General features: G+C 29.8%; 4 protein-coding genes across 14 annotated transcripts in view; 3 read left to right on the top strand and 1 right to left on the bottom strand.

Annotated features, from left to right (window-relative positions):
* LOC105676739 (piggyBac transposable element-derived protein 4-like) overlaps positions 1–21,260 on the bottom strand; it is a 71,167-nt gene extending 49,907 nt beyond the window's left edge. The window contains exons 1-3 of the mRNA XM_012374854.2: positions 21,150–21,260; positions 20,458–20,704; positions 7,952–7,990 (exon numbers count right to left, since the gene is read on the bottom strand). The gene's annotated coding sequence lies outside the window, so the exon portion shown is untranslated. The remainder of the gene's footprint in view (positions 1–7,951; positions 7,991–20,457; positions 20,705–21,149) is intronic.
* Positions 69–7,677, top strand: LOC105676738 (aminopeptidase N-like). 2 transcript variants are annotated; one of them, XM_012374852.2, is made up of 13 exons: positions 69–328; positions 588–1,081; positions 1,153–1,596; positions 2,461–2,620; positions 2,797–2,950; positions 3,031–3,115; positions 3,395–3,642; positions 4,785–4,889; positions 5,678–5,949; positions 6,106–6,296; positions 6,429–6,749; positions 6,834–6,903; positions 7,090–7,677. In XM_012374852.2, exons 2-13 carry the CDS (start codon positions 609–611, stop codon positions 7,210–7,212), a joined length of 2,646 nt encoding a protein of 881 aa, XP_012230275.2. In that variant the 5' UTR covers positions 69–328; positions 588–608; the 3' UTR covers positions 7,213–7,677. The 2 variants fall into 2 exon arrangements, with proteins under 2 accessions (XP_012230275.2, XP_012230276.2); XM_012374853.2 differs by lacking the exon at positions 1,153–1,596.
* LOC105676741 (aminopeptidase Ey-like) lies at positions 8,794–16,822 on the top strand. 10 transcript variants are annotated; one of them, XM_067360394.1, is made up of 15 exons: positions 8,795–8,990; positions 9,082–9,200; positions 9,588–9,792; positions 10,008–10,084; positions 10,187–10,627; positions 11,055–11,214; positions 11,395–11,548; positions 11,783–11,861; positions 12,451–12,710; positions 13,487–13,588; positions 14,150–14,421; positions 14,572–14,762; positions 14,895–15,215; positions 15,304–15,373; positions 15,555–16,822. In XM_067360394.1, exons 3-15 carry the CDS (start codon positions 9,781–9,783, stop codon positions 15,687–15,689), a joined length of 2,274 nt encoding a protein of 757 aa, XP_067216495.1. In that variant the 5' UTR covers positions 8,795–8,990; positions 9,082–9,200; positions 9,588–9,780; the 3' UTR covers positions 15,690–16,822. The 10 variants fall into 10 exon arrangements, with proteins under 10 accessions (XP_067216494.1, XP_067216492.1, XP_067216493.1 ...); XM_067360393.1 differs by having other exon boundaries at positions 8,794–8,973; positions 9,112–9,200; positions 9,588–10,084; XM_067360391.1 differs by having other exon boundaries at positions 8,794–8,973; positions 9,588–10,084.
* Positions 21,261–21,584: 324 nt separating the features above from the next.
* The window catches only part of ush (Zinc finger protein ush), a 165,297-nt gene continuing 161,721 nt past the window's right edge, over positions 21,585–25,160 (top strand). The window contains exon 1 of the mRNA XM_012374995.2: positions 21,585–22,051. Coding sequence (XP_012230418.1) covers positions 22,012–22,051 — 40 coding nt within the window. The 5' untranslated portion in view covers positions 21,585–22,011. The remainder of the gene's footprint in view (positions 22,052–25,160) is intronic.

Here is a 25,160-nt window from a genome sequence, read left to right as displayed (position 1 = left end):
TCGCTTCTTAATGAATTAATAAAATGTTTCGTATTGCGCGACTTCTTCGAAGCTATGTGTGTGGCATTATGTGTTTGCATATCGATCCTTTGTTGTGCTACGTGCGAACTTGCCGAAAGATCCGAACGTGTCGCATGATCAACTGCCAATATCCTTCTTATTATTAGTATGAAGAGATTGCTCAAAACAGTAAGATCGTAGTTTGGTTTATATAAATTTAATTCTCGCGATTCAAATTAATGTTAGTATTATTATGTACTAGTACTATTGTTGTACTAGTACTATTGTTACAAAGCGTTCTTTGTTAATAATTTTCATAAATATATAGGTGAGTAACCACAATCACAATATTTCTAATTATAACTGTGTACAATTTCAATTTATTAATTTAGCCAAAATCATCTTTTTTTTTTAAATACTATCAGAAATGATATCTTTTTATGTTTTGTGCCTTTTTTATAAAATCCGACCTCTTAATATGAATAGCTACAATCGTTATCATATTTGCTCCTTTTCCTAATATAGAAGTATGTAAAGTACTGTTTGTCGCAAATATGTATGTGTTTTTACTATTAATTTTTTTTCAGATACTTTAAACGAAAATTAGCATGGCATTAAAAAATATTACATTAAATATCAAATTAATATTTATCGTGATAATATTTTTCTCTATTCCTCAATTTATAAACAGTGACACTGAAGTTAATTATCATTCGTTGAATTATACTAGTTTAGTACCATTGCATTATGGTGTCAAAATAGAATTAGACTTCGAAAGAAATGTTCTTTTCGGTGAATGCAATATAACCATTAATATTACACGTCAAATGAAAAATATAAGTATACCTTCAATAAATTACGCTATACTTAAAATTGACATGATTAACAGTAATGATAGTCAGATAATTAACGTGCCCCAATATGCATTTATCGATGAAACGCACATTTATATTGATTTCATTAACTCGTCAGTAAGTGTTTTATCTCCTGGAACGTATATTTTAAAGTTAATGTACACCCGCAACATATTTGACGACGAAAATGATCTCGGATCTTTTAACGATGAAAGAGGGGAAAAAGTGTAAGTTAAAATAATCATTTTTCTATTAAAACATAATTCAAATTTTATATAAATATTTTAAAATAAAACAGATTAATAGAAACAGGTGTTGAGGTGATAAGAGCCCAACAAATATTTCCGTGTTGGTACGAATCAGCGTTCGAGACTACCTTCACTGTTTCTATAAAGCATCATAAAACGTACACAGCCCTATCAAATATGTTTATAAATATGACAGAATATGATGATGAAAATAACATGATGTGGACACATTTTGACAAGTCGCCTTTTATGTCCATTCAACATTTAACGATTGTGATAACCACATTGACTAAAATTTCTTCTTTGTATAAAAATATCACAATTTGGTGCAGAAAAAACATGATAAAGCATGTATTATTTGCACTAGACGTTGTCCAAGAAGTCGTGAAATTTTTACAATTAAAGTCTTTAACAAAAATAGAAAAAATAGATTACGTTGTAATTTGGGATAAACAACACAGTAATATTGAGAGAATGGGACTCATTTTACACAGGTAGTATAAAATTAAGGATAACATTTAAAACCAAGTTTAAAAAATAAACTTATCTATAATATTTGAGAACTAAAAATATATATATTTTTATGTCAGATAGTCGATTCAAAAGAATTAAGTCGTATACATCACTTGCATGACATCATGAAAAAAATTCTTACTTTTATTTTTTACAAAAAAATTAATAATCTTTAATAATTCTTTAATAATTTAATAATTAATAATCTTTAATAATTCTTTAATAATTTAATAATCTTTTTTTACATCAAATTAGATTTTAATTCAGATTTCAATATTTTAAAGTATGAAAAATAATTATACGTTTTATGTACGTCTACAAATAAAACAAATGTAAATATTATTTATTGCATCAGGAATATAGAAAAAAATCATCAAAGTTTTTCTTAACTTAATACATATGCAGTCTTTCACTCATAATGTTATTTATCTCAAAATGTTAGAAATATTTCTTTTTTTTTCTAAAATAATCTGTATGTGTGACCATGTAAATGAACACACATTTATTATAATGTTATTTTATAAACACAGTAAAACACATTTATTATTAAATATATAGAAAAACAAAAAGTTTCTTAAGCGTAACTTTATTTCTTTTTGTTATAAAATTGAAATTCAACAATGTTTAAACTTTTAACCAAAAATTATTGAATGTTTATTTAATAATTTCTGATGTATTAAAATATTTATTTAACAACTTTTTATTAAATAATTTAACAAGTCAGCATTCGAGACCATCTAATTTTCTAATAATATGTATTATATCTACAATATGCAGACATATTGAATTGCATTATTCTAGCAAAACTATGGAATGTAATTTTATTACTTGAAAACCATTTTCAGGGAAGAAGATATTACTTACAGTAAAACATTAGATTCCATTACACACAAAATTGAAGTGGCTAACTTATTAACGCGCCAAATAATATCTATTTGGTACCATGATGTGTTATGGCCGATAGAAGGTTTCACTACATATCTTACAGCGCACATCTTGGGAAAGGTTGTCCCATATTCTTATTGATATATATATATATATTCTTGATATATTATAAATTTATATTTCATAATAATAACAATCAAAAATTCAATAGCAGTGATTATCAGCTTTAAATTCATATTTATGATGCAAATATACCATGTATTTAAATATTTGTTTTAACTTATCAAATTTTTTAGATTCCGTCGCTATCTTACATAAATGATTTATTTGTTGTCCAAGTACAACAAGAATCCTTACGCGTTGACATTCCATCGTACACAAACCCTCAACTATACAATATTAATGAGTTAGAAATGAAAATAAGAAAGACTTTTCTTAATTATGTCAAACGTAAGTTTAAGTATATATATTAACGATTAAAAAACGTTTTAAAGTATTTAATAAGTATTTTATAATTTTAATTGTTTCAGCATACGTTTTATTGCATGTGTTACAACATGTCATAAGTGAAGAATATTTTTGGGAGAGTATCATCTCACATGCTTATTTTTTTATGTGAGTAATATTATATAATTTAATAATACTAAAGTAAATATACTAAATAATATACTAAAAATATACTAAAATACTAAAATAAAATAATACTAAAAAAAAAATTAAATAATACTAAAGAAAGACTTTTTAAATGCAAAAATATACGTATTACTGTTTATGTACACCTAATTATACAAATATGTAAATTAACATTTTAATATACTAAATAATAATTTTGTCTTTATTCATAAAAAGTTGCACAGTGTGTTCTTAAAAAAAATTTTTGTTTTACTGATATAGGCGTTTAAAACAGACTGAAGATTTATGGCAGTTAATGCAATATACTGTCAATAAGCGTACTGAATCACGCCAGTTTAATGTAACAAAATATATAGATACTTGGATGAAGAATAATTTATATCCTGTACTGTACGTGGAACGAAGTTATACAAATGATACGATATTAATCTCATATCTCAGTTCTGATTATATTGTCGAAACCATGCAACTAGTTCCCGTATTAGTAACATTTACCACACAAAAAAATGGTAATCATGCTTTATAGAGGATGCATCTCCAATAACTGTGATATATCCTGACATATGTTGTTGAAGTCACAATAGTAGTTATTGAGTAACCCTTAAAAGATTCTAACCGGGGCCTGTTATTTATTAAAAAGTTATTACTAAAATAACAAAATAACACCATGTATTGGGTGTTTAAAAAAAATGCAACCCTAGGAATAAGAAAGTGGAATTTACGCATGGGTAAATTTTATGTCAATTTTATTTGTCAGTCGACAACTCTACTCAAGGTTAACACATGTAGTTGAAAAGACCTGATCATTTTAGTATTCATTCCTTTGTGTTGTGTCAGCTATGTCGTTTTCTAAAGATGAACGTGTGTTTATTGTTGAGACCGCGTATAAATCTTACAAACGTGCGAAACTCTCTTTCGGATAACATATATTTGAACTATTTTTCTTAGACAGAAAACACAAATTACAAAAAACTCTTTTACATCATCGAAAACTTGCACGGTTAGTAGTGATGGTCGGCCTGGGCTCTTTCGATCCTGTACACTACTAGCTTCACAAAATTTAACAGTCAAACGCGATATTGTCGACTTGTTGTGAACTGTAGACTGCAGAAATTTTAACTGAAACTTGTCTTTCACACGTTAGTAAGATTTAATTATTAGAATAGAATTTTACTCATGCATTTAATTCTTTAAGAAGCCACGGTTTGAAATACCCTAATTAACTACCCTATATAATACTCTTTAGTGGTGGTGATTTATAAACTGGACTACTCAAAAATATTTTCTCCCTGGTTTCTCAAGCCCATTTTATGATTCTCCAGCGTATGACGTTAGTGTACTTGCCGATTGTTTTGATCACATAACTTTATCTAAATTTTTTTATTATTTTCTCTGACTTTTTTATAACACAGATCATCTTAACATCACATTTAAGAAATTTCAAGTTCCACAAAAAATCGGCTCCACTCGGTATATTTTTTCCCCTAAAATTTGGCTCTTTAAAGAGTTAATTTACTTAAATAAAACAAATCTGCAAAGAGTACGTTACAATATATATGTAATGTTCAAAAATTATGTTCTATTTTAAAAACTTTTTTAGTTAATAACTTTTTAATAAACAACAGCGCTTTAATGGAAACTTTTAACTTAGGGAATACATATCAGAAAGATTTTTGGCTAGAATCATCAGGCATAAAAACGGAGCAACTTGGGTTTCATCAAACTGATTGCCTCATAGTCAATATAGAACAAAACGGTAAATATAAAACATTTATTATCCCTCAATCTTTATTTTGTGCAACTAAGATTTTACAACATCTTGATTTTGACTTTTCCATTTTCTGTTAATTAAGATTATTTTTGGCTTTTATTCGAAACTGATGATTATGTGTATAGAGGGTGTCCCACCTAACTTGAGCATTATAAATACTTCACTTCTTTTCATAATACAAAAAATGTCAGAAAGAAAACAATATTTGTTTGGAAAAGATTAATATTGATGATGAGCAATAAATTTTTTTTAAAGTAATATTTTTTGGAATTTTAAGATTATTGATATTTTTTTCAAACGGGTTTACATGCTTTTATTATCACAATGAAATAACTAACATCAAAACCAATTGAATGACCTGTAATATCGTAATGTATATGACTTATATGTGACCTAATATCATAATATTTGCCCCTTCTAAACAAATATTGTTTTGCTCTAACATTTTTTCGTATTATCAACAAGTGAGATACTTAAAATGCTCAAGTTAGATGGAAAACCTCGTATGTATATGTAATCACAGCTTTTTAAATAACCGTGAACTTTTTATCGCAGCTTAAATCTCCAAGATTAATAAAATAATAATTAAAAATTACAACATTATTAATAATTTATATAAAACGCAACATATTTAAAACAAAGTGTTTAAAATATTTTACTAAAAAGTAAATGAATTAAGAAAATATTTAGAAACAAACAATGTTAGAAACTATTTCTTGATAAATTCTATCGGAGACTGTATAGATAAAAGAATCTTTTTTTTTGTATAATAGGATATTATCGTGTTAATTATAATACTGAGGGCTGGCTTATACTTGTGCAGTGCTTGAACTCTAAAAATTATATTGTACATCCTCTCAATCAGGCCCAAATCATAGATGATGCGTTTTACTTCCTTAAACAAAAACTACTCAGTTATACGATGTTTTGGAATGTCACAAACTTTCTATCAGATAACACGAATTATATAGCATGGTACCCTATGATTAAAGCTTTTGAATACATGGCTTGTACCTGTTCATTTAATAATGCAATACGCCTAATGGTAGGTAATGATTAACTTCTATAAGAAAAAGTTACGTATTAAAATACTCTATAAAAAAAAGAAATTAAATAAATATGTATATGTGTACATATATATACATCATATTTTTTATACAAAACAATAGATTTAAAATTTATATTATGTATAAATTTTTAGCAAAATATGAAAATTATATTAAATGGAGTTCTGCAAGTAATAGGATATACTAAAATGACGAACGAAAGCACTCTTACTCATTGTTTAAGAGAGGAAGTCGCAAAATGGGCATGTATTCTCGATGTTGCAGAATGCAGAAAAGCAGCCACTTTACAACTAATAAAAGATCTTCAAAGTCCTGTACAAGACAAGTCAGTTGTTATAAAAGCACGACATTTATATAAACAAATTGCATGATCACGTTATACTTGATTATTTCGTCATTAGTATATACAACATAAGCTGTTGTATCTGTTTGTAAAAAAAATATTTTTTTTCTGCAGTCGTGTCGCATGGAAAGAATGGAAATATTGTAGTGGTTTAATGTCAGCAAACTACACCATTTGGAACTATACGTTTCAAAAATGGGAGACGACATCTGATAACAGAATTTTAGATTATTTGACTTGCTGTAATGATTTTTCTATTATTATCACTTATTTGAATCAAACAATAGGACTGACTGATAAATCTATTATCAAAGAACAAGACATACGTGTTAATATAGTTCTTCTTACTGTTGCGAAGCATATAAAGAACAATGTCGTGCTTAACTTTATATTAAAATGTTTAAAAAACAAAGAATTGAAATTCAGTAGAAATAGGTAATGATATTTTCCTGTTAACATATATTCTTATATTTATTAGTATTAATTATGCATATTAAACCTATTACTTTGATTTTATAGGGATGTTGATTTAATTGTAACATTAATTGTCATTATTACGAATATACATGACATAAACCAATTACAGGAGGTATATCTTTTTTCATTCAAATAATATTTTCATTTCATGACTTTTTAATATTGGATTTATTCATATCTTTATTAGATACGTAACATATCTGATTCAATTGCTGTTGAACGCAGCAAATTATGCTTTCTGAAACTGTATAATAAAAAACATTCATTGATATTGTCGAAATATTGTAATTTGTTTTAGGTAACTAATTTTACGAGAAATCTGGAAGAATACCTTTTTAATGCTGTTAAAAAAAAAATTGCAAAACGAATATTGGAGAACGCAGAACAAATCAAAAACTGTGGGTCCTTTATTACGCAATAAAGTATAATAAAGTATAATGAATCCAAATTCAATTCGCACGGAGTTGACAGATAACCATGATTTTCTCGTGGCCGTTGTACTAGCCAGTACTGGGCCAATGCTGAATGCCAGTATTGTCATTTAACGCTGGCAGAACGTTGTTATTATTCCGACTTTATATCGCCAATAGTAGCCCGATATAATAGTTAACATTAATATATTTTATACTAGTTAATTAGTTTGTACAAGTTTTCTTTACTGCTGTACACAGTATTGTGCCAGTGTTGCAAATCCGGCTTGCAACATTGGGCTTAATTCTGTGCTTGTTGTAAGCTTGAATGCAAAAATTAATAAGTCAAACAATTGAATTTGTGAAAGGCAAAGCATATAGCCATGTATATACCATATAAACAAAGCGTATAGATAAAATTATAGCAATGTAGAAATAGAATAAATAAAGGAAATATAAATTATTATTATCATTTAGAGATGAAAATTTTTATGGCAAAATGTCGAGGCTACAGTAATTTTTAAATGGAAAGTGTTTAAACATAATTAATCAGATTGCCAAAAATTCACACGCTTAGGCACGTCGCATATTGATTCTTGTATCATTACATTCATTGTAGAAATATAAGAAATCTCAGAAATCTATGACTAACTAATAATACTGTTAGTGTGGGACATTTTGTATACTTTACATTATTTTGAAATCTATTTTCTTAATGATATTAAAATAACACAAGTTGGTTTGACTTACCGGCACGATGCGATGCTGCAGAATTGTTCACAAGTTAATCTGTAACATACAAAGTACATCCAAATTATAGCAGCATTGAAAATAATTATACTTGAGAAATAATTATCACGCATATTAAATTACTACTCATCTTTTGTGCAAATATACAATAAAAGAACTGTATATTTATATCTACTAAAATTCTCTCTCAAAAAGAGTATGTAAATTTTCATCGCTTTTCCGCGATGCTGATTGACTATCTCATGCGCGCTGTACGTTGTTTCATATCTTAAGAAAGTTAGTAGTATATTGCATTTAAGGTAAAACTAAACAACACATAGGTTCTTTTGCTTAAGTAGTTTCATTAATTTTTATACGTGATTTATACGGTTTGTGTTTGCTACATTTTTTTGTGTTTTATAGAAAATATTGAAATTGTCTTCTTTGAATCTTGACACATTTCCAAATTTTATTTTATTCAAAAAATCTGTACATAATATTTTTTACAATTTATAAACTTGATAATTAATTATTTAGCTAGAAATTAATTCCTTTAATTTATAGACTTAAATCAAATCTCACATCTAAAAATTTGTAATTTTATATAAATTGATGGACTGCAGAAATGTTAAATTTTTACATGTAAAATTTTATACTTTACATTAGAATTATAATTTCTTAACAAATTTTGTATTACAATAATTAAACACAAATTAAAAATTTATTTTTCGTATTCTGTGAAGATTCTCAAGATTAACCGATTATGTAATAACCGAAACGTTTCTTATTTCACGACCTCTTGAAAGCTATGTGTATTATGTGTTTATTATATCAATCCTTCATTGCGCTACGCACGAACTTGCCGAGAGACACGACCGCATGATCAATTGCCAAGGTCCTTCTTGTTGTTAGTATGAAGAGATCATTCGAAACAGTAAGATCGCGATTCAGTTTATATTTAAATTTGATTCTCGTGATTCGAAATAGTGTTAGCAATACTATTGTTACAAAGTGTTATTTGTTAACAATTTTCATAAATAAAGGTGAGTAACGAAACGAGGTGAGTAAGTAAACGACAAACAAAATATTTCTAATTAAAACTGTGCACAATTTCAATTTATTAATTCGGCCAAAATCACCTTTTTTTTTAGCATGAATAAAAATTTTAATGCTTTGTTTAGTTGTTTTCGTCGATTGTTAAATCGTTGGGTCCTATAACATATGTTTGCTTGGAAAAAAATTTTAATTTTTTAACAGCCCATTTATGCAAGTAAGTATGCTAGGGTTAAATTTTCGTTGCTTAAGAAAATGTATTTTACTTTTATTATTAATTAATTTTTTTTATTCTCAATTCTTCAGCTGTTATATAAATTTAAAAATATTCTTACTTCACTAGTTTTATATGTATGAAAAATTGTGTGCTAGGTAAATTGTTTTCCGTAAGGTTCTTTGTAATGTCTAGCAATTCAAATTACACTTTTCTTAATATTACCAAAGATGATATCTTTTCATGTTTTGTGCCTTTTATATAAACTTCGACATCTTAGTATGAATAGCTACAATCGTTATTTTTTATTTGCTTCCTTTCATAATATAGAAGTAAAGTACTGTTTGTCGCAAATATGTGTTTTTTACTATTCATGAAATTTTTTTTCAGATACTTTAAACGGAAATTAGTATGGCATTAAGAAATATTTCATTAAATATCAAATTATTATTTATCGTGATAATATTTTTCTCTATTCCTCAATTCATAAATAGTGACTCTGAAGTTAATTACCATTCATTGAATTATACTGGTTTAGTACCATTGCATTATGATGTCAAAATAGAACTTGACTTTAACAGAAATGTCCTTTTCGGTGAATGCAATATAACCATTAACATTACACGTGAAATGAAAAATATAAGTGTACCTTCAGCAAATTTTGGTATATTTAAAATTGACTTGATTAAAAATAATGACAAAGAGATAATTGACGTGGAAGAATATTCACTTATTAATCGCACGTACATTTATATCAATTTCACCAATTCGCCAAAAAATGTTTTATTTCCTGGAATCTATACCTTGCAGATAATATACGCCCGCAACATATTTCATGACGAAATCTTTCTTGGATCTTTATACGATGAAGAAAAAGGAGAAAAGGTGTAAGTTAAAATAATCATTTATCAGCCGAAATTTAATTAAAATTCATATAAATCATATTTCTTTCTTTCCATAAATCATATTCTTTTTTCTGAATAATACAGATTAAAAGAAAATGGTGTTGAAATATTAAAAGCTCAACAAATAGTTCCATGTTGGGATGAACCAGCGTTCAAGACCACCTTTACTATTTCTATTAAACATCATAAAAAGTATACAGCCCTATCAAATATGCTTATAAAAACAACAAAACTTGATAAAAATAACATGAAATGGACACATTTTTACAAGTCGCCTTTTATGTCCGTTCAACATTTGACAATTGTGATAACCACATTCTCTAAAATTCCTTTTGGGCATACAAATGTCACAATTTGGTGTAGAGAAAGCACGACACAGCATGTATTATTTGCACTAAACATTGTGGAACAAGTCGTGAGTTTTTTAAAAGAAAGAAGTGTGATAAAAATACAAAAAATTGATTACGTTGCATTTTGGGATGTCCAACACAGTAATATTGAGACATTGGGACTCATTTTACATAGGTAGTATCCATTATTAAGGATAACATATTTAAAACCAAGTTTAAGAAATAAAGTAATCTATAATATTTTGGAACTAAAAATATATATATTTTTATCTCAGGTAGACGACTAGAAACAATTAAGTCGTATATCACTTACATGACATAAAAAAATATCTTTACTTTTATTTTTTCTTACAAGAAACTAACATAAATCCTTCTTTACATCAAATCAGATTTTAATTTAGATTTTAATATGTAAAGTATGGAACCCAATTGTACGTTTTACGTTGATCAAATAAAACAAATGTTACAAATATTATTTATTGCATCAAAAATATAGAAAATCTCAAAGTTCTTCTTAATTTAATACTTATGCAGACATATTGAATTGCATTATTCTAGCAAAATTATAGAATGTAATTTTATTACTTGAAAACCATTTTCAGGGAAGAAGATATTACTTACATTGGAACATTAGATTCTGTTGCACGCAAAATTGAAGTGGTCAACTTATTAGCGCGTCAAATAGTATCTCTTTGGTACCATGATCTGTTATGGCCGATAGAAGGTTTCACTACATATCTGGCAGCGTACATCTTGGGAACGGTTGTCCCATATACTTATTGATATATATATATATTATTAATATATTACAAATTTAAATTTCATAATAATAATAATAATAATAAAAAATTCCATAGCAGCGATTAGCAGCTCTAAATTCATATTTATGATGCAAATAAATCATGCATTTAAATATTTGTTTTAACTTATCAAATTTTTCAGATTCCGTCGCTATATTACCTAGAGGATTTATTTGTTGTTCAAGTACAACAGGAATCTTTACACTTTGACATTCCTTCGTATACGAACACTACACTACTCAACATTAATGACTTAGATGTTCAAATAATTAAGGCTATTCTTAATCATTTAAAATGTAAGTTCAAATAAATATATTTAAGGAACTATGTACAATCAAAATAAATATAATTTTAAAATATTCATAATATTTATACATAAATTTATAAATTTTAAAAGAAATTAAGGAAAAATGTAACTCTACAAACCGATTAAAATAGAAATTTATTTGTATGCACACTCTATATATATTATACGATGAAAAAACATTTTAAAGTATTTAATAAGTATTCCATAATTTTAATTGTTACAGCATCTATTTTATGGCGTGTATTACGATATCTACCAACTAAAGATGTGTATTTCAATAGTATCGACACGTATGCTTCTAAGTGAGTAATATTTTATGATATAATGATTACGTAACAAAATTGAATATTGAACAAAAATTACATTCTTTAAATGCTACTATTGGAGATCATAAATATAACCATTTCAAATTAATCGAATTATTTATAAAATAACAAACATATTGTCCATTTTTAAAAATAACAATTTTCTTTAATATCAAAAAATAATATTGATAACTTCTAAATATTGAAAATCAAACTTTTTTAAATTTATTAAACTGTTAAACTGTTTTTCTCTTTTAATCTTATTTTTTACATAATTTAAAGTTTATTAATATAATTTTAAGTTTAAGATTACAAAGCATAACTGTAATTATAAACAAATAAAATATTTCGATAAATTGTGAACTTTGTCTACAATTTTATTGAGAGCAAATTTCATCCATTTTAAATATAAAACTAGAAAGACGTGGCAAATGAAAAAATATATGTACATATTGTTCACGTATATTTAATTACAACTATTTAATTACAAATATGTAAATTAATATTTTAATATACTAAATAATAATTTTGTGTTAACTAGTAAAAATTTGCATGGTGTGTTCTTAAAAAAATTTCCATTTTACAGATATTATCAGTCAAATGCGGAAAAGACCGATGATTTATGGCACGTTATGCAAACTAATTTAAATCTAACTAACAATCCATATAACTTTAATGTAAAAAAATATATCGATATTTGGATAAAGAACAATAATTATCCTATACTGTACGCAGTACGAAATAATACGAGTAATGTGATGTTATTCTCATATCTCAGCCCTGATGTTATCGACAAAAACGTGGAACAACTTCCCATATTAGTGACATATGCAGGAAAAATATTCGGTAATTATTGGGTAATTATACTTTATAGAGGTATGATTTCTGACATATGTTATCTCCAATGATTTCTGACATATGTTGTCAAAGTCAAAATCCTGAGGTATCTTCAAAAGGTTTTAATCGGCGCTTATTGTTTATTAAAAAGTTTTTAATAAAATAACAAGATGATACTGTATACATTTACAATAATATTTTACAATATTTTTAATTTTTCTTTATTTTATAACATATTAACATCAAGATACTTATGAATAAGATAGAACGTAGCCATTACGTAAAAAAATTTATAGATACTTTCATCATACTAATATCTGTTTTTAAACACAAATTCAGCCAAACAATGTATATGATAATTCTGACTGCCATTTTTTGGAATTTTACTTTAAGGTTACGTCAAACACGTTCGATATTTCAAATTATTAAAAGTTTATAAATTTGTATCTTTGCAATAATCCTTTTACTTAAAATATGATAAATTAAGTGGTGGAAAATGGGCTCCGCTCTGCTCTCTGCACCCCCTTATCGAAAAATTTAATCTAATATAACTCTTATACATCTCAGAAGAAAGGTGGGATAAATCAAAATTTTGCGGAGAGAGTAGAAAGCTCTTCTCCCTCCCATACATTTAATATATCACATTTAAATAAAAAAATTTGCAAAGAGTATTACGTTATAATATATATGCATTATATTCAAAAATTGCCGTCTTTTTTGTAAACTATTTTAGTTAATAACTTCTTAATAATTAACAAGCGCTTTAATAGAAACTTTTGATTTAGAGCATTCAAATGAGGGAGCTTTTTGGCTATCACCGCAAAAAGTAAAGAACATTGGAGGGTTTCCGCAAAATGAATGCCTCATGGTCAATATACAACAAGGAGGTAAATATAAAAACATTTATTATGCCTCAATCTTCATTTTGTACAATTGACATTTTACAACATTCTGATCTTGCCTTTCTTATTTTTTTTACTAATTAAGATTATTTTTGACTTTTATTCTAATAATTATGTTTATACAGGGTGTCTCACCTAACTTGAGCATTTTAAATATTTCACTTGTTTTTGATAATATAAAAAAATGTCAGAAAAAACAATATATATGTGTTTAGAAGGAACAAATATTATAGTAGCAAAACATTTTTTTAAAAGTTATATCTTTCAAAATTTAAAATTATATTGATATGATATTTTTTTAAACAAGGATTACATGTTTTTGCGTCGCACTGTAATAGCTGACATCAAAACCAATCGAACTATTAATAATTTAGAAGAAACCTAACATAATAATAATAAATTAATAATTATTAATAATTTAGAAGAAATCTAATATATTTGAAGCAATGTGTTCAAAATATTTTATTACAAAAGATGTTATTGTATATCTTAATAAATTCAATCACATACTTTATTTGATAAAAGTATCTTTTTTTGGTGTAATAGGATATTATCGTGTTAATTATAATTCTGAGGGCTGGCTTAAACTCGAGCAGTGCTTAATCTCTGAGAACTATGAAGTACATGCTCTCAATCAGGCCCAAATCATAGATGATGCGTTTTACTTCTTCAAAAATAGACAACTCAGTGTTACTACGTTTTGGAATCTCGCAAGCTTTCTATCAAATAACACGAATTACATAGCATGGTATCCTATGATTAAAGTTTTTGAATACATGGCTTGTACCTATTTGTTAGATGATACTACGGGCTTAACGGTAGGAAATGACTAACTTCTATAAGAAAAATTTATGTATTAAATCACTCTTTACAAAAATTTAAATAAATATGTATATCTACACCATACATACATCATATTTTTTATAAATAACATAAAATTAAATTCATATCACCTACCAAATTTTTAGCTAAATATGATAAAAATGTTGAGTGGAACTCTGCAAATAATAGGATACGAAGAAAACTTAGACCATATCGATCTTACTATATGTTTAAGAGAGGAAGTCGCAAAATGGGCATGTATCCTCGGTGTTACTGAATGCAGAAAAGCAGCTACTTTACAACTGATAAAAGATCTTCAAAATCCTGTGCAAGACAAGTAAGTTGTTATAAAACCACGACATTTATATAAACAAATTGCATGATCACGTTATACTTGGTTATTTCGTCATTAGTATATACAACATAAGCTGTTGTATCTGTTTGTAAAAAAAATATTTTTTTTCTGCAGTCGTGTCGCATGGAAAGAATGGAAATATTGTAGTGGTTTGATGTCAGCAAACTACACTATTTGGACCTATACGTTTGAAAAATGGACGAAAACGTCTGATAACAGAATTTTAAATTATTTGATTTGCTGTGAAGATCCTTTTATTATAACCACTTATTTGAATCAAACAATAGGACTGATTGATAAATCTATTATCAAGGAACAAGACATGCGTGTTAATATACTTCTTCTTACTGTTGCGAAGCATGTAAAGAGCAATGTAGTGCTTGATTTTCTATTGAAACGTTTAGAAAGCAACCAATTCAAATTGTGTGGAAAAAAGTAATGATATTTTCTTGTTAACATATATTCTTGTATTTATTAATATTAGTTATGTATATATATTAAACCTATTACTTTGATTTTATAGGGATGTTGATTTAATTGTAACATTAATTGTCATTATTACGAATATACATGACGTACACCAAATACAAAAGGTATATCTTTTTAATTAAATTACTTTTATTTCATAATTTTTCAAAATTGAGCTTATTCTTATCTGATTTGTTACATATGTAATATGTTTGATCCAATATATGCTGAACGTTTAGAAATTATGCCCTCTCAAACTGTATAAAAAAATTTACATTCTTTGATAATTGAAATAATTTGTTTTAGGTAATTAGTTTTGTGATACATCTGGATGAAGATCGATATTTAGATGCTATTAGAAAAAAAGCTAAGAAACGAAGATCCGAACATGCAAGACTAAGCGCAAAGTATGGGTCCCTTGGTAACAAGAAAATAATATAATAAGAGGTATCCATGTTTAATTTGCCCGAAGTTCGCATGTAACTGCGATTTACTCGTAATCATCGTACTAGCTTGTACAGGATCAACAATGAAAGTTAATACTGGCAACACTGATGGAAGGTTGTTGTTATTATTCCGACTGGCAAACTTTGTATTGCCAATAATGGTTCTATATATTTGTTAGAATTAATATACTTTATATTCGTTAGTTAGTTAACACTATAGTTCTTTAATGTTATGCGCCCAGTGTCGCATGTGTATGAAGTTAGCCCCACACTTTAATAAAATTAAAATAATCGAAATTGTACTGCATTGTACTAGTTTTGTACCAAATTGTAACGTAGTTAATTTTTTGAAATCACGCGCAGATTTCCAAAAAATCGAAATTTTTGAATTTTTTGAGTAGCCCCACACTTTTCGAAAAATGATTTTTTCTCGACTGTACTACATTGTACTAGTTGTACCGAACATTGTACCGTTTTATTTAAATAAGAAAAAATTTCAAAAAAATTAGGTCCGTTGACCGCGTTTCGATATCTTAAAAAACAGCCGAGTTACCGTATTTACGTATTGTTAAAAATTGCAAAATTCGGTACTTCCGGTCCGGTTGAGGTGCAAACAAAATTCAAACTGAAATTCAAATTCATACTGATCGTTACTGTCTATATTGATATTACAGCGCGTGACAAGAGTATCGTTAGCACTTTCGGCAAGTGTTTCGTGAGCGGTCTTATCAAGTATGCATTTTGTTAGTTTGAAGTCATCTGTCGAGTCCTGAGATTTTTTAATTAAAGGTTTGATGTCATCAATTCTATTCGCTGTCGAAATTATCGGGCTTTCTGTATTTACTGTCGGTGCAACTGCCAATTTCGCTCATGCAGAAAATGATTTGAGATGGATAGTTAAAAATTTGTCAACTCGCATAGGTCTTGCTTCGTTTCGTAGCAAACGATGTTTTATGTCGTTGAATTCGAACTCTACGAAACTAGAACTAGCATTTATTTCTCCGAATTTAAAATGTTGTATCATTAGACCCGTGTATAATGGAAAAAACGGTAACAAGGCGCTGATATGTTTGCTCACTTGTGGTAAATAGTATGGACTTATTTCCATTCCACTGGATGCATTTGATATATCATCAACACATGTTTTTACGAACTGCTGTGCCCAAGAAACGACGTTTGTATTGTCGTCAACTAATTCAGCAAGATTCAATTTCTCTTCATCAGAATTGAATTTACTCACGTTGCCATCGGTGTATTTTTCGAATTCTTCATAAGCACCATCATGACCTCGGATCTTATTGGTCATATATGTACGGACATCTTCAGCCAGCGTGTTACATCCCTGTTCGTTAGGGCCATGCGTTTCAGAGTTGCATAAAACTAACGTGTATCTCACTAAAGTTTTGAATTCTTCGAAACACCGCTGCTTTGTCAACAGTCCCATGACTATTATATAAAATTTCTTTACTCGCGGATTAATGGATTGCAGTATCTTCCACCGCGAAACAAAATGCATATAGTGACATATATCGAGCCTTATGAAAGTGGATGGTAGCGCGTTGACATCACCAGTAATACACAGGAAACATTGGGCTAGATAATCTTTCAAGTTTTTACATTGGCCAAATACTTGCGCAATTGCTTCTAACAGCGTCTTGTCAAAATCGCAAATAACCTCCCGTGGAAGTGGAAAATTTTGTTTGTACTTCAACCCTAGTCTGAGGATTTCGAACAACCAGTATTGAATAATGTTTGTATTTTGTACAGAACTTAGCATTTGAAATACTGGCATTTTTGACGTGGGAGTTTCGGTTACGATCTGATAAAGATAAATATGGGATGATAATTCTCCATTTAGTTTTTTAATTTCTTCAACTAATGACCCGGACACAAATATTTTGTCAAAATATTTAATGTACACAGCTGTCTGTTCAGTCGTTCAGTAATGTACGAAGAAAGGATCTATACCTATGGAATGCACCGATCCTTGGTGAACTTCATACTTCATTTGCACTATACTTTGTATAGGGTCTGTTACCGATACTCCTAAGTTCATATTGCATCTTTCCTCTTTCGCTTTGCGTAACACGGACAATTTCGGCAAATGAGGAGGTTCAGGATCACCTAAATCCATTATTTTGTCATCTTCTTTCCGACGCAGTATGCTTGGCATAATATTTTTTTTGACCATTGCCATGGAAGCTTCAACACGTTTTAGGTTGAAGCAAATTTTATTATCGTTCTCATCGGTATTCGAAATATTAATATTTGAAACATCCTTTCCAATGTTATGAAATTGACGTATCTTGTCCCAAATGTTATAGCGATTTTGCTTAAGTATAATATAAATATATTTGGGCTTCAACACGTTTTAGGTTGAAGCAAATTTTATTATCGTTCTCATCGGTATTCGAAATATTAATATTTGAAACATCCTTTCCAATGTTATGAAATTGACGTATCTTGTCCCAAATGTTGTAGCGATTTGGGCTTCAACTTGTTCGATAATTCCGTCGAGATTTTTTCATAAAGAACGCATTTTGGTACCGCAGGTAAGCCTCGTTCGTCGATTAGGTCCCTGTAATCTTTGGACAGAATTATGTCCAATAATGGTTGGATGTGTTTCATTGTTTGTCCTTTTATTTTTCGACAATGTATGAACACATATGGACACGTAAGCTAGAAAGAAAAAAAAACTATGTAAAAAAATTAAATTCTTGCTGTTTGAATATAGTCACACAGCAATTCACAGAAATTAACTATTTCTCACAAAATACACGTTCGATATGTAGGCTTTATTTGGAAACGATGTACATTTTATGAGAATTTCAAGACGACTACTGCGAGTTCTCGTTAAGTTCGCCCTTTTATACATTTGTTACAAAGGCTCATATCGTTAAAGAAGTGCCGCTGCTGTTTTCGGTCGGCGCGACTTTAATACGGCGCAGCTTTGATTTCAATATCAAATGAACTATAACATTACGTCGTTATGTAAAAACATGAGTGTAATCGGTATGATCTGACAGGTCGGATACTTTAGATCCTACAGATATGAATTTTTTTTTTAACGAAACAATGTTCGGTAGGCCTTGTAAATGGCCAAGTTACCGTATTTACGTATTGTTAAAAATTGCAAAATTCGGTACTTCCGGTCCGGTTGAGGTGCAAACGAAATTCAAAGCGGTACAAACCAGTACAAACGATTCTCTTTCGAACCCCGTTGGCCGCGTTTCGATATCTTAAAAAATAGCCGAGTTACCGTATTTACGTATTGTTAAAAATTGCAAAATTCGGTACTTCCGGTCCGGTTGAGGTGCAAACGAAATTCAAAGCGGTACAAACCGGTACAAACGATTCTCTTTCGAACCCCGTTGGCCGCGTTTCGATATCTTAAAAAATAGCCGAGTTACCGTATTTACGTATTGTTAAAAATTGCAAAATTCGGTACTTCCGGTCCGGTTGAGGTGCAAACGAAATTCAAAGCGGTACAAACCGGTACAAACAATTCTCTTTCGAACCCCGTTGGCCGCGTTTCGATATCTTAAAAAATAACCGATTTGCCGTAATTACGTAATGTCCAAAATTTTTCGATTTTCTCGTTTTTCTTAAAATCCAAATTTGTTAGAAATTTTTTTCAAACGGTACAATGTTCGGTACAACTAGTACAATGTAGTACAGTCGAGAAAAAATTATTTTTCGAAAAGTGTGGGGCTACTCAAAAAATTCAAAAATTTCGATTTTTTGGAAATTCGCGCGCGATTTCAAAAAATTAACTACGGTACAATTTGGTACAAAACTAGTACAATGCAGTACAATTTCGATTATTTTAATTTTATTAAAGTGTGGTTAGTTAATTTTTTACACCTAGAAAATTTTAGCTATTATTGCGAGATCATTTTTTTGAGTGTTGTAAGCTTAAATACGGGAATTAATAATCAAACAATTAAATTTGTAGAAAACAAAGCATATAGCAGTATATCGCATATAAACAAAACGTGTAGACTAAAATATATAATACCAATGTAAAGTATACCAATGTAGAAATAGTATATCTCTAATAGTACACTCAAAAAAATGATCTTGCAATAATAGCTAAAATTTTCTAGGTGTAAAAAATTAACTAAAACAGATAAATAATTAGCAACTGTTGTGATATTGCATATGTAATTACTTAATCAGTTTAGATGACAGAAACAGAATATATATCTGTATTGTTTGTGAACTTTAAAAAGAAAGTTTCTCTAAAGCGCCTATCTATATAAGATCAATCACGTGTTAGATCATGCAATGAATAACATTTAGCAATGGTACCTAAATTTTTCAGAAGCTATTGCTAGAACATTACTGCTATAAATTCTGTATGTGACAAACAATGTTTTCACAGATACGAAAAATAGCGATACATTCTTGTTGCGATATCTAGAAATCTAACTACATCAGCGAAATATTTTTTTGAGTGTATAAATCATATTATAAATAGAAATCTAATACTTGTATAAATATAAATAATAATTATCGATTCACACATACAATGTATACCAGACCAATCATATTACTCCTATTAATAGCATAATCCTGAGATTATTTAGACAATTTGATTAGCTAACTTTAAATATTTTCCATTTAAACATTGCTATAGTTTCGACATTAGGGTATAAAAATTCTTGTCTCTAATTGATCTCAAAAATCTGTTATTAATACGGTTGATCTGAGAAGAAAAGATAAATAATTAAGAAACAAATAATAAATAAGAAATATATTACCTTATTGTTGTTCCGCTGTTGTGCGATGTCGACTGAGCTTCCTCCTTTTTTCGTGCTGTCTGGATTACGACAAAATAATTAATATTTGTCAAATAATTATTCTGCAAACAACGAAAACATACGGAGTCGATAATCCGTACAATATTCGCAATTCGAATAAATGATTGGAGAAATCAAAACTTCGCGCACTATCTGTTGTGGCAACACTGCATTGATTGCTTCTATTTACACTTTGCATTTTTCACACCTGGAAGAAACAAATCAATGATAATATATACATGCTTATATGTTCGTCTGTGTTTAGACCATTTTATTGTTTCGTATGACATAAAGTGAATGAATGTACGAGATGAAGTCAGAAAGATGGATATCCAGACAATACACGCATGTCTTAACGACATCTAACAGACATCTAAATGATGTCTAAAAAATGATGTCTTTAAGATATCTTTCATATGTCTTTAAGAAATGCATACTGTCCGGGTATCGCAGAAAGTAATATTCGAAAACAGTTATTGCTTTTGTCGACTACTTGGCGATGTCGACTTGTTGACTTCATGGGCGCGATGGCCCATGAATTACATGACGCAAAATTTGCGTTTTGATGAGCCATCAACATGTATGTGTCAAACATACACGCTCTGTGTGATTAATAAACATCGCGATACGACATTAATTATGATTATACTTACTAATAAATGCGTTACAGCATTATTCGTTTCGGAGACGATCCGTCCTGCACTCGCAACATTGCCGGAACAGTCCAAACTTCATGTCAATGCCACGCCGAATGTAAGCCGCGAGTCAAGTTAATGACTGATCAATACAAGATATACTGCTGAAAAAATGTAGGCAGGAATCAGCAATGTATTTTAAATGTATAAATCTTGCTAAACGCTTTACATAAATACGATGTTTAATAAAATAAATAAAATACGATGTTTTTTAAAAAATTGTGGATAAATTATTGTACATGTTTCGCGTTGCTGTTCTTCTTCACTTTACGATATTCCACAAGGTGGCAGCAGCATTTATCCCTAGTAGCCGCCGGCCTCGTCATCCCCACCGCACTTCACGTAGTCATGCTGCTATCTAGGGAGTGGGGAGAAGAGTGTTTGGCAGTACGTTTGTTTAGTTGCGCGCCGACAGCGGCCGCGGTTGAACACAGTCGGTGTGTGTATCTATATTTTCCGGAAGCGCCGTGTTACCGGCGTCTCGTTAATCGTAATCGTGCGTCGTGTCGCGCTTTCCCGTCGTACGGACGAAATCCGTGGCTATATTCGCATCGAGTGTTTACGTTTTACTGTCTCCTCCCTTTCGCTATTCCGTCCTATCCCGTGACTTGTTCTTACAATTAGTCTCGCCGTGGCTTTCGTTGTTCCTTTCCTTGTCGCTTATCGTTTTCTGTTCTAAGTTGTCGCACGTGTGCGCTGTGTCGCCAATTGTTGACCATCGCCTGTCTGCTCCAACTTGTGATCATCGCCAAACTATCACTGTGCATCCCACGTCAACGCGACATGTCCACGCTGAGCGGGTGATGGCAGAGCGCAGAGGATGTCACGTCGTAAGCAGAGCAACCCCAAACCGCTAAAACGTGAGTCTAACATTTTGTGCTTTCTCTCCCCGGCTTTTTCTCGCCGTGCTTTTGGTGACACGTGCTGTTACAGTGCCTGCAGGGAAGCCGCGTGTGCTTTGGCAGCGCGCTTTTTTCCTCCTTTGATTCTTGTTGAAAGTCGAGCTACTTACCGCCGCCATATTTGTTATTGCAAATTTGAATTTGTCGATACGACGATACGTTACGCGGCAAGTTAGCTTCGCTTTAACAGCAGGTCTCACTGAAGTCAACCGTAGATCAGTTCAGATTGTATATCTTCTAGTTACTAATATACAATGAACGAAGATATTTTGTGGTTAGGAAATCAACATACATATCAGTATTTTAACAAACGCATCGAGTTTCGAACGTGTCGTGCGTTCGACGCAACATTTCGAATACGCGAAAATTTTGAGCTTATCACGCGATTGTACCGTGAGTTTTCAAAACCGCAACGCTTTGAGAATATCGGATTCAGAATCAATGCGATGTGAATCATCGAGAGTCGACGCGATATGAATCATTCGTGTATGAAATAAAATGAAATAATTGCAAATATAAATTATACATACAGCTGTTAACATTTAAATTATGAAGTCGAAATATTCAATAAAGTTATTTTCAGCTTTGCGAATTAAATTTCGCGATTGCGAATCGATATAATAATAAAGAGAGAGAGAGAGAGAGAGAGAGAGAGAGAGAGAGAAATTTTTTATATGTAAAAGTCTTAGAGTCTAAAAGTTTTAGACTTCTCAGATAAACGGTTAATATTTAATAAATGTTTGAGAAAATATTATTTTTTAATTTTATAAATAAAAGGTTTAACGAAAAATTCAATTCTATTTTTATTAATATCGAAAAATGTGTTGAAAAATTTATCTATAACCTAAAAAAATTTCTTTCTCTTATTCTCTTTCTGTAAATGGAAACGATAAATTCCTTCGAGAATAAATCAATGACCGGATAAATTAATTCGCGACGCGAAGGAGAACGAGTTTCTCGCGACAAAACGGTGTTTCTTCGTTTGTCTGTCGAAGAGGCAAGCGATTAAATAAAAGGACACAATTGTTTTCAGAATAAATTCAAAATGTAATGGAGAATTCAGCTAATTCTCTTATTACTTGATGAATTTTCTAAATGCAAAGTCTCTTGAACTTTTAACTTTAGAAATTCTTACTATTTTGAAAGTACAATTTATTCATTTTGTAGACGTTCTTGTAAAATTTATCATAGTTACAAATTATATTCATAAAAATGTTGATTTATATTTATAGGAAAATTTGGAAAATATAGAAAACTCCGATAGCAGATAAATTGTTGATAAAATGTTTGATCACAGCAATATTTTTAATGACTGAATTTAGTTTTGATAATTATTATCTTTGCTATATTTAAAGACTGTTCTTTCATGAAGATTTAATGTAAAACTTTTCTTAAAAACAATTCTGGAAAACAGTATAAACAAAAATTTTGTTAAGAACTGTTGGTCGAAGTCAACGTGCTCTTTACATATTCAATACGTTGCGTGTGTAAAGAGCACGTTGACTTCGGTCGATTAGCTTACTCTAAACTCTGTTTACATTTTTTGCCGTCGAAAGTCGCGCGAACTCTTTTTTTGCTTACCTGATAACGCGACGCGTTCACTTGCCGTCGCCCGTCAGCTGACCTTTCTAACTCGCATGTTGCGGGCACGCACATACTCGGCGACTGACAGATGCGACTGTCGCAATTACGCAGATTTCACGCGATTGTAATTAGTTCAGCTTACGATCAGTTTTTGGTCTTCGTGTATTTAGCTTTCATTGCTTTTTAAAGATTATATTATATATCTTTATCTGTTTGACAATGAGTATCAGAGAGTTTGGGAATTTTTTAGAAAATTCTTTGACTTATACATTATTAGAATTTTGAAGTAGATTGTATTGTTAAAAAATTATATTTTAATTTAGGCTATTTATTATTACGGAACAGTTATAAGATTTTATTTTCATGAAACAAATTTCCATGATAAATAAATGAAACAATATTAGATTTAATATTGTTTAACATTTATTTATGTATTGTATATGGTACATGAGACTTAAATGGTTAATATTATTCTATATTTTAATGGTACATTATATATGAATGTTGTAAAATAGTTTTTTTTCTATTTTCATTACTTTGTATCGTGTGACAATTATAGTGATTATTAAATCTCACTCAAATCCGGTTTAAAACGTAACTAAAGAAGACATTACATTTTATTCGTGCGATATTTGCATAAAACAAGTTCGCGAAATACTTACATAAAATGTCTCCATAATCGAGTTGCACGACTCTTCGATTACAAGGTAATTTTCTTCGGTTTTCCGCAAATCGTCCCTTTCGGCGATGTTGTTCGCTTGTTTTCACTTCTTTTCCCACTTTTGCGATCACGAAACAATCGAGGCCAGCGCGAGATCCCGGGGCCCATCTGGATCCTTTTCGTCGCCTCCTTCGCCCTTGTCACGGCGGCGGGGGGCATGCAATCTCGCGATCACGTGGCTCGATCACGAAAGTTGGAACCCACTTTCACGTGGCGGCGACTCGTCGGACCGGGTCCCTCTTTTTCTCCTTCTTTCCCCCCGTGCACCCCTCCCTTCTTTCTGGTTCCCAGTCCCACGTTGTTTTCGCCTCGCACATCTGTGGATTTCGTTTTTGCGAAAATCGGTTGCGACTATTGCTCGATTATTGTTTCTCCGAGAACAACTCGGAAAAATTTGGCTGCAGTTTTACATTCTTTCAAGAAATATTTCACGTTGAAAAGATGTGTTTCGAAGAAATTTTCGTCGTGTCCAATATTGTAAAATCATTAATAAATATCTTCACAATTTTTTGTATTGATTAAAAGTTAAAATAATAATCTAAAAATAATTTTTTAGAACCTACTAATGCTAATTTAATGTAATCCATAAAAGATCTATTGATTTCGTTTTTGTCACGACGGAAATAAATATCGAAGGTCTTTATATAATTCTTCAACCTTTTCTAAAACTAACGCATCAGTTTTTGAAAAATTATTATCATATTGCATCTCTTTTTTTTATCTTTTTTCTCATCAGCAAAAATCCAACCTTGTAATAAATTC

This window comes from Linepithema humile, chromosome 8, assembly GCF_040581485.1.
Source record: "Linepithema humile isolate Giens D197 chromosome 8, Lhum_UNIL_v1.0, whole genome shotgun sequence".
Classification (NCBI taxonomy): domain Eukaryota; kingdom Metazoa; phylum Arthropoda; class Insecta; order Hymenoptera; family Formicidae; genus Linepithema; species Linepithema humile.
The sequence above is the reverse complement of the archived record's forward strand: the minus strand, read 5'-3'. Positions and strand labels throughout refer to the sequence as shown.